The sequence below is a fragment of the Cetorhinus maximus genome, chromosome 15 (genome assembly GCF_964194155.1).
Source record: "Cetorhinus maximus chromosome 15, sCetMax3.hap1.1, whole genome shotgun sequence".
Lineage (NCBI taxonomy): Eukaryota > Metazoa > Chordata > Chondrichthyes > Lamniformes > Cetorhinidae > Cetorhinus > Cetorhinus maximus.
In genome coordinates this window covers 94787743-94798316 of record NC_135893.1, presented here as the reverse complement: position 1 = coordinate 94798316, position 10574 = coordinate 94787743, and the positions used below count along the sequence as shown (strand labels likewise).

The 10574-nt window shown below is 41.1% G+C and overlaps 1 protein-coding gene across 6 annotated transcripts in view; it reads right to left on the bottom strand.

The window, feature by feature from the left end:
• Positions 1-3242: 3242 nt before the first annotated feature.
• Positions 3243-10574, bottom strand: part of antkmt (adenine nucleotide translocase lysine methyltransferase) — a 31009-nt gene continuing 23677 nt past the window's right edge. For 3 of the 6 annotated variants that reach the window (XM_078558990.1, XM_078558993.1, XM_078558992.1), the window contains 3 exons: positions 10356-10496; positions 9219-9269; positions 3243-5381 (listed from right to left, as the gene is read on the bottom strand). In XM_078558990.1, coding sequence (XP_078415116.1) covers positions 5187-5381; positions 9219-9269; positions 10356-10496 — 387 coding nt within the window. In that variant the 3' untranslated portion in view covers positions 3243-5186. Of the gene's footprint in view, positions 5382-7695; positions 7750-9218; positions 9270-10355; positions 10497-10574 lie in introns of all 6 variants that reach the window. The other 3 variants (XM_078558989.1, XM_078558988.1, XM_078558994.1) reach the window with 2 other exon arrangements.

The window sequence follows — 10574 nt, the reverse complement described above, 5'->3', positions numbered from 1 at the left end:
TTTTCAGGTACAAAGAAGTTAAGGGCTATGGAATAAGTTACAATTTGAATTATTTATAAAAATATAATCACTGTCATCAAGCAAGCTTTTTTAGTTCTGTGGTAGTACCATAATAAATGCAATTGAACTAAGTGCGATGCTTTTTATAGTGATATGTCGGTTGAGTCCTGTCTTCTATTTTGTAGATTTTGTTTCTGTTCTTTGCATAGTCTCCCATTCCATCATGGTCTATTAAAGGTTTATTAGGAAATGACCTGGCTGCGAATAAAGTATTGCTGTCTCCAGTTCTGGAACAACCTGCCGAGGCTGCGAAAACTGAATTTGTACCAGAAAAATTGAGTGACCTATACAGGAGTGAGAGTGGCCGGAGACAAAAAGGTCTGGAAATTTTTTGTGACAAGGAATCATGTAATTAAACTACGTTTTATGACCTGTAGTATGCTTCTTGGCCACTTCAAATGGGTCGAATTATTAGACTTCAAGTGGGTTTTTCCTTTGTTTACCTTTTGTTACCATCAATACTGTGGACCAATGCATTTGTATAGAATGACCAAAGTGACTTCAGCATTTAATGCAGTTAATGCAAGTAGTACAGGATGAAGTCCATACTAGCACCAGAACATGACCTTGCTGGATTATGTACATGCAAAGCGAAGCAAACGACTATAGCAGTACTTCACAAACTATTTTCCAATGTGACCCTATTTTAATTCCCCACCTTCTCAAGGACAGCTTAGAGATGGACAACAAATGCTGGTCCTGCCATCAACACCTGCATCTCATGAACAAATATATTTTTAAAAAAACTCCTGAAATTAAAATGACCCCAGATGCCAGTAATAAAGCAGCATAGTAACATTCAGTATATTATTAAAGTTCACGTATTATAGTTGAATATATAATACATCATATAAATATGAAAATCTGTTTTTAAAGTACTTTGTAAAAATGTTATTATTCCATGTACTCATGTAGGTTTTAGCCAAGCTCTCCATGTTTTCCACTGACAGAAGCTCCCCTCTCCCCAACACGACCCTCATCCCCACTCATTGTAATCAGTCTCTCTTCCCCCACCACACACACATGGTTCTCTTCCCAAACCCCTCTTCACCCCACTCACTTATTCAGCAATCCAACTCCACTTCTCCCCACTGGGAGGATACCTGTAATAGGTGAACAGGAAGAAAAAGCCAAGAATTGTCCCAAATTATAGCAGGATGCAGAGTCGATAAAGCAATGGGTAATGTTCCCATTGAGCATCAACCTTAAACAGACCTAGAAACTCACTGGACTTCAAAGAATAGCTTCACCTCTGGGTAGCAGTATGTTGCATTCCCTCAATTGGTATAGTTGCTATATCAGCATATTAGACTGTAAAACACTGAGTCGGCAGCCTGGCATTTCCAACAGCCTTACAGCAACACTGAGCTGCCTTGGGGCCCCACAGGCCCCTTTGTGGCCAGGCCATCTCTGAAAACTAGCTGTGATGCGATTCAGTACAACCAGCAAAGACTTGGGCTGTGCTGCTCTCTCCTCCTCCTCTTCCCCACCCAGAACCCTGCGGAGACTCCAGCTCAATGTTTCAGCATGGGTCCCAGAGCCTGGTTACGATCACTAAACGGTCTCAGAGGTTAACTACTGTGGCTACATTTGATTACAAGGAGAGTTCTACTTGATTGCACTGGGATTTGCTTGGAAGCTATCTGCAAGCTGAAAATGTAAATGATCCTTCACGAGGATTGCTCCTAGATTGAAGAACTTTACAAGAGATTGCAGGAATCTCAGCTCAGAGAAATCCTCACAGAGCCAGCTGGTATCCACATGAGGGCTGTCAGGGCTGATGACGAGGTTGCATTGATCTAATGGCCTGCAGCTTGAAAGTGTTATGTGGATTTGGGGTGAGCGGAAAAGCAAGCTTGGCTCTGATGCTCCCCACTTCTTGCCACGGTTCATCCCAGCAACATGATTAGTTGAGATGAAGTCCTTGAGGGTTACTCTCTCCTTCCTGCCCCCCACCCCCGCAATCCCCTTCACAGACTCTAGCTCTGATGCTTTCATATTCCTCCCCACACCCTGCAGAGCCTCCAGCTTCAATGCTCTTCCCCACCCCATGAAGACTCCAGCTCCGATGCCCTCTCCTTCCTCTCTGCAGACACCAGCTGCCACGCCCTCTCCTTCCCTCCCTAACCCTCACAGACACCAGCTCCCATGTTCACTCTTTCCCCTTGCATCCCATGACTCAAGCTCTGCCTGTGCCTGCTGAACCCTGTGGCTCCATTGAGTGGCCAGCAGCAGAGTGCACCCTCCTGGTGGGATGAGTGAGTTGCGATAGGGCTCGCCACTCTGGAGTTCAGTTTGCTCCTTAGACAGCCCAGACTTCAGGGGTCGGCTGAAAACACGAGATCAAGGTAGAGCGGACTAATAACAATGGAGAAATGAAGGTCAGAAAATCATTTCAAAGGGTGGAATTCCATATATGACAAGTCGGAAACCCTCCAAACGGCAGAAATCTCTCATCCCTGCATACAAAACTCCATGGCTTGCCGTAATGCCGCTGTGGATATTATAATTTCAAGAAAAGATGTGTCCAAAGAGTAAGAACCTCAAACAGCTAAATGTTAAAATGACACTGGAGTATTGACAATAAAGTGTTAATGGCACAAAAACAGAAAATGCTGGAAAAACTCTTGCAGGTCTGACAGCATCTGTGGAGAGAGAAACAAAGTTAACGTTTCGAGTCCGTCTGACCCTTCTTCAGAGCTTTCTTCAAGTGTTAATGGCAGCTGGGGATAAGGTAAAGCCATCTGAATTAAACATGCAGAGAAAGCATGGACAAGATGCCGCAGAGCAGATAGCTAATGTTGAAACAAAGGAAAGCACTGCTTTGAAATCAAATAGCTCAGCCGCAACCAATACTGATATAGAGCTGCGAGGAAGGATACATGTTCTTAAATGTAAATTAAAACTTCTGAATGATGAAGCTATCACTCTTTCTAGAGAAGAACTAAAAGCTTGTGCTGAATGGGACGATGAAAAGCAGAATTTAAAATAATTTGTGAACTGACTAAAAAGGAGTATCAAGATTTTCCGTCTGATCATCGACACAACCTTAACAAAGTTCTTAAAGCAGACAAAAGAGGATTTTTCTCGGCAACAAAATGAACTGCTTGCACAAAAGGAGGCAGAGTTAAACATGCTTCTCCTGGAAAAGAAAATCCAAGGATTAAATCATGAAAACAAACTTAAAGATAAGTGATCCTGTATTTAAGCAGGATGCAGACAATTCAAATGTGTGGCTGGCTGAGACTTTCTCCAAACACTTGGACATGAAAAAAAAACATGTAGACATGGAAGAAAATGTAAATCAGGGGAGTTAAAACTTCAACACAATGGTTCAAAAGGTCAACACTCTGATGACAATGTCGCTCTTGACAAAGTTAACCAGATCAAACCAAGTATACAATTTTCTAATCAAGGACATGGAAAAGCTGTTAGGACAATGCGAAATGGGAAAGGAGATCTTCTGCATTGAGTGAAGGAAAGCAGAATCACCAGTAGTAAAGTGAACTTTTGTTTGCAAGAGAGTGGGGACTATAGAACTCACGCAAACTGAACTTTAAATCCTAATTGTCACATGTCGTTGGTTGTTATGGGTTAAGCATTATAATATTGCCAAGGCAAAATGTTTAATGGTGAACCGTGACTAAAGAGGAAAGAGTATTATCTGTTCTGTATAAAGTAAGTTAGTGGTTGAAGTGTTTACAATGTTATATTTTGATAGTATTGCAGAAAGATCATCACCACAGTAATAATTTTTCATTGTTTTGGTGGAGGGGATAGGTATTATGAACAATATTTTATAAAATGGTTATATTTTAAACTGTCCTCCTTAATTCAAGATAAAATGGACTAGCTTGGGGAGGGAGGTGTGACATGTGACTTGCTTGTAATGGAGACAGAAACTCAAACCACAACAACTTATTGAAAAAAGGTGCAAGTTTTAACACCTGGACACAAAGGAGGACGCAGCTGGCCTTGCTGCGTAAAGACTCAGTCAGCTAGACAAACAGATTTGGGAAAAAAGACCCTCAACAGGTACTGCTAGGCCAGGCAGGAGAAATTGCCTTTTTTTTTCACCAAGCAAGAATTCTGGTGAGGACGGATTCCTGGTTCGAAGAAACAAAGCTTCTGGAGAGTTAAAGACCAAGGAATTGCCAGAGGGTATCTTGCTACTGGGAGTCCATTCGATTATGCTCAGAAGGTTGTTAAGGTACTTTGTTTGAAAGGACGCTGGAAGATTCACTGTGGTGGGGCAGGGAGAAGAGATCTTGTTGAAGCCGGGAGGAGCTTGGGGACTTTAAACACAAGACTACATTTCTGCTGAGAGTGTGGCGTAATGTGTAACATGGCGTGGGGTTTTTGGTTGTGTTAAGTTAATAGGGAATACCTTTTCTGTAGTTTAGTGTATTAGTTGCCTACTAAATAATGTTTAGTCCATGTTGATTTCAGTTTGTTTGTTACAGTAAAAGGTTTAAATGTGAAATCTTGTGAGATTCTTTGCATTCTCCACTGGAAAATTCATATCTTCTTAAAAGTTATCGGTCTTAACGAGGATTGTAACAATCAAGGAAACGGCCAAGCCACATGCTCACAAACCTCTCTCATGTCACGTTCCAGCTGGGTGCGAGCATAAGGAGATTTGCTCTCTGTTTCTCTTAACTCTGTTGAGTGCTAAAATAATGGATTGATTAATATTGGGAGTTGTGAGGGAGAGCCTCCCACTCTATTGCCTAGCACTCTATAACAACACACCACACACTACATCTGTGGGAAACTGTGTAAGTTTGATCTGCCTGAAAAACTCAATCTAAAATTTCATTTTCATTGTTAAGGTGTAAAATTCCTCTTTCAGTCAGGAACAGAAGATTGCCTGCTCCTCTCTAATTAACAAGGCAACAACATTTCATTCTAAGAAATCGCACATTCTGAAATTGCAATGCTGATTTAAGAAAAATAGATAATTACTTGTTTAATTTATTACAGAAGAATCTCTAGCTTTGAAAAAAGCCTCATGCAGTTGTCAAAAAAAAATCTTCAATTTGTGGTGTGCAGCTGGAAATAAACAAATAATTTAACTGTCTCCTCTTTAAAGTTGCATATCGGCAGTTAACGTTTGGCAGCTGATGTTATACCGCTGTTCCTTCCTGTGTGGTTTGAGATCCATTTTCTTGTCGTAGTTGTTTGACACTGTAAAGCCAGGCTCTATCCACCCCATCCCCAACAGTGCAGCATGGCTTCCAGTTCGGGAAAGGGAATCGACCAGCAACAATCCAGGCATCTTCTGGAAGTTCAGATAACAACTTGGCTTCTAGTAAAGAAAGCTGCACAGAAAGAAGTGCGTTTTAAAATCTTTCATTGACTAACCCATTGGTAGGATCAAACAACTTAATATGATGATATTTCATGCATCCATTGTGTATGCCAAACTATAAGGAGGGGGAACGAGTGGGGATTAGTGGCCATTTCACACCCTGAATTACATCACTTATTGTGCCTCTCCACACAACTACTTAATTTAGAAAATGAAGCAGATAATAATAGGAGGGAATATTGAGAACCTTTATCTCATGAAAGAGGTCTTGGGGACATAAACATTTCAGCAACAAATTATGAATCTGTAACTATTGCAATTCCCTTGTGACGTATTGCTGTAGATAGCATTTCAAATTTAAGTTTACTTTTACTGAGCCTTGCTGTGTAGCCCTTTCACAGGGAACTGTTTAATTTTTGTTAGGGTGAAGGGCCAGGTCCCACAGTCCAGGAAGCCACCAACGCTGAGAATTTTAGAAGGTATGAAAGTATGAACCAGGTGATGCCAAATATTGGTTTTGAAAACCTGCAGATTATAGGGGAAAGAGAGGACTGAAGGAGGTTGGAAGTCCACTGTTTTGAGGTCCTGGGGAAGAATGTGTCAGAGTAGGAGACAGTGTGGAATGTATCTCGATTTCAATATAATGAAGGTGTAAGACAAAGCTCTCTGAAACCACCATGAGGTGATTTTTCCAGGTGCACAGAATGCATGTTATGGTCTAGCTGATATTCGCATCTCAAGACAAAGACAAAGGTAAGCATGGTTGTAGGCACCTGTGGTTCAAATGCTCTCCTTGTACTTGGATGGGGCCTTTCCAACAGGTCATTGGCACAGACCAATGAGTCAAGTCATTCCATTCAATTCAAACACTACATAATAAGAAAAGAGTGAACAAAGTTGAGTGTTGGTCCTATAGAAAGTGAGTCTGGGGAATTAATAATGGAAAGTAAGGAGATGGCAGGTGAATTGAACAGGTATTTTGCATTGGTTTTCTCCATAGAGGACAGGAGCAACATCCCAGAAATAGCTGTAAATCAGGAAATGGAAGGGAGGGAGGAACTCAGGAAAATTACAATCACCAGAGGATTGGTATTGAGCAAATTGTTGGAACTGAGGGCTGACAAATCCCCAGGTCCTGGTGGACTTCATCCTAGGGTCTTGAAAGATGGGGCTAGTGAAACAGTTGATGCGTTGGTTTTAATTTTTGAAAATTCCCTAGATTCGGGGAAGGTTCCATTAGATTGGAAAATAGCAAATGTAATTCCTTTATTCAAAAAGGGAGGGAGACAGAAAGCAGGAAACTACAGACCAGTTACCTTAACATCTGTCATTGGGAAAATGTTAGAAGCTATTATTAAAGATGTTATAGCAGGGCATGTAGAAACATTTAAGGCAATCAGGCAGAATGAACATGGTTTTGTGAGAGGGAAATCATGTTTAGCTAATTTATTGGAGTTCTTTGAAGGAATCACATGCACTGTGGATAAAGGGGAACCAGTGGATGGACTGTACTTAAATTTCCAGAAGGCATTTGATAAGGTGCCACATCAAACATTGCAGAAAATAAAAGCTCATGGTGTAGGGGGTAATATATTGCCTTGGATAGAAGATTGGCTAGCTAACAGGAAACAGAAGGTAGCCATAAATGGGTCCTTTTTCTGGTTGGTGGGATGTAACGAGTGGTGTGCCACAGGGTTTAGTGCTGGGGCCTCAACTTTTTACAATTTATATAAATGACTTGGATGAAGGGACCGAAGGTATGGTTGCTAAATTTGCTGATGACACAAAGATAAGTGGGAAAGTAAGTTGTGGAGAGGACAAAAGGAAGCTACAAAGTGACATAGATAGATTAATTGAGTAGGCAAAGATCTGGCAAATGGAGTATAATGTGAACAAATGTGAAATTGTCCATTTTGGCAGGAAGAATAAAAAAGAAACATTATCTAAATGGTGAGAGATTGCAGAGATCTGAGATGCAGAGGACCAGGGTATCCTAGTGCATGAATCTCAAAAGGTTAGTATGCAGGTACAGCAAGTAATTATGAAAGCTAATAGAATGTTATCATTTATTGTGAGGGGAATTGAATGCAAAAGTAGTGAGGTTATGCTTCATTTGTACAGGGCACTAGTGAGACCACATTTGGAATACTGTGTCCAATATTGGTCTCCTTATTTAAGGAAAGATGTAAATGCATTAGAAGCAGTTCAGAAAAAGTTTACTAGGCTAAACCAGGAATCGGTGGGTTGTCTTATGGGGAAAGGTTGCACAGATTAGGCTTGTAATCACTGGAGTTTAGAAGAGTAAGAAGTGACTTGATCAAAACCTTTAAGATCCTGAGGGGTCTTGACATAGAGGATCTTTCCTCTTGTGGGAGAATCTAGAATGAGGGTCATGGTTTAAAAATAAGGGGTCGCTCAATTAAGACAGAGATAAGGAGAAATCTTTCCTCTCAGAAGGTTGTGAGTCTTTGAAACTCGCTTCCTCAAAAGACAATGGAAGGAGGGTCTTTGAATATTTTTAAGGCAGAGCTAGATAGATTCTTGATTAACAAAGGGGTGAAAGGTTATTGGGGGTGGGCGGGAGGTTATAATCAGATCAGCTATGATCTTATAGAATGGTAGGGAAGGCTTGAAGGGCTGAGTGGCCTACTTCTCCAAGTTCGTATGTACGCATTTGACTACTGGCGCACAGAGGCAGCAGTATGTACCATTTCCAAGATGCACTGCAGCAACTCATTAAGGCTCCTTCCAATGCCCTTCCAAACCCACGACCGTTACCATCTAGGGGGGCAAAGGCAACAGACGCATGGGAGGACCACCATCTGCAAGTTTTCCTCCAAGCCACTCACCATCCTGACTTGGAAATATATCGCCGTTCCTTCGCTGTTGCTGAGTCAAAATCCTGGAACTCCCTTTCTGACAGCACTGTGGGTATACCTACACCACATGTGTTGCAGTGGTTCAAGAAGGCGGCTCGCTATCATCTTCTCAAGGGCAATTAAGGAAGGGCAACAAATGCTGACCTTGCCAGCGACGCCCACAACCCATGAACAAATAAAAAAAATCTTTTAATTTTTTTTTTATGTTTCAGCAACCATATCTGAGGTGAAGGTAGAAGTCAAGTCTGTGGGAGAGGCAGGGTCATGATTTTTGACCCTTTAACAGGCAGCTCTGCTGTAGCAAATGGCCTCTGATTCTGGGATTCTATTTGATCAGTCAGTCTATTGTCATCAGGATACATGATCTCCTTGTTAGTGATTAGTTTTGTAAAAAGCGGAGACTGTTTCAAAGCCCAGTCTTGGACTGCAAGGGAAGTGTTTTTCTTCTTTTGATTCCAAGTGAAATAGTGCAGCCTGTATTTACTGTCAATCTTACTGTGTTCAATACAGTTTGTTAACCTGTGCAATGTTCAATAAAATTGTCTTAATGGTTTATAGCATCTGATGGAGTGTTATTGTTCTGCTTACCAAAGACAAGGAGTTATGTGCTGCACGTGACATACTCCAGTAAGCCAAAGTGCAGTGACGAGGGTTCTCTGTTTAAACCTTGGGTTGCATTACATTTACCTAGATATTGGACAAGTGACCTTATACACTGGATCATAGGGGACATAAGGTCTACTTAGGGAGTGACTAGTGACACTGAACCCAAAGAAATATCTAGCGTATAAACCCTAAAAATATAACACAAGTATACTTGAAAATTGGAAACAACCAGAGATCAATGATTGTAGACATACTGAGAACACATTGGTACGCCGAGTATATAAATGTGTGAGAAAGATATGTTTGTGTGTGTGGGTGCGTGTGTATGAGAGAGAGTATGAAGAGGATCACCTATTACTTACCACACTGGGAGCCAGGAAAACTGTGACATTAGAACAGTCTGACAAATCAACCTAAAATAACAAAAAAAAAGGTACAGTTCATCAATATTTCATGTCTGCTGAGTATCGCATTTGTTTTGCCCCTAATTTACACAGGCGCCCTGCAACTATTTTAAATCATTCTATAAGAGCATATACAACAATTCTCAACATGAGGCTCTGGTTTCTGATAGTCTGTGTCTTGTCCATAATTTTACCATCTTACAAGTGTCCTCTCCCCAGCAACAATCTCTCGCTAAGATGGACAAGCTCTGTTCCAAGCCCTTGCCAACACTGCAACATTGGCCTTGGGCTTGAGAGGCCAAGCGGCCAGCCCCTGCTCCTATTTCTTAGCCGCTCCTATGAGGCACCCTGGGACGTTTTACTGCGTTAAAGGCGATACAGAAAAGTAATTTATTGTTGTAAGATGATTGACTTGCTTCGCACTATGCACTTTCCTCTCTGCTTATCTGAGACTGACACTTTGCTTTGCAGGAATTGTGAATGTGAATCTATGCCAGACTCTGCACTGACGCATTAATAAATCGTGCAACTGAGCTGTTCGTTGCTTTACCTGAAATGGGTCAACTTTGTTAACATTCTAGACAATAATTGTCAATCAAGAACTTTCACTTGATCTACATGCTTTATATGTAGTTTCAGACCAGAAATTTTCTCAATGGAAAATTTCAGCATTCCATCCTATGTTCCTTTGGTGTGAAACAATCAGATCAACTAGGCTACTTATCAATTGCTGGTCTTTTATGGAGAAGGCAATCCCTTGACGGAGCTTTGTTTATGAAATCTGTTCATTTCTTGAACAAATGTGAAAGTGGTTCAGAAAAACTGAATAGAAGCTGACCAGATATTGCAGATATTTGGATCCCCAAGGCTAGAAAATAGTTGTACCAATCACGTAAATGCTGGTAGAAGTCTATATTTTATTGAAATTAGTCTGCCAAGGAAAATTAGCATTTAAATGTGATTTCTAGCGGATGTAATTTTTCAAAAAGTATATATTTAAGACTGAGAAAGCTTGTGAGCAACAGCCATTAATATCAAGGTGATGGAGCCCTCCTCCCTCCTTTGTACATTAACTCAAAATTAAGGTTTGTCTACCTTCCATAAATCTTGTTTCATGTAAGAAACCTGGCCATGACAGCCTGCTCTCCAAGCGTAGAACTTTGACAGCCTGATGAGCCATGGGTTCAGTTCATAGCCAACTGCTGGATGGAAGCCACGCTTACTGGCTTCTAAAACCTGCGGAGTAACACGGATCCTGTGACTTAATGGCGCAATGAAAAGCGTAGTTACATCAGAAAGCGCGACGAGGAAAAA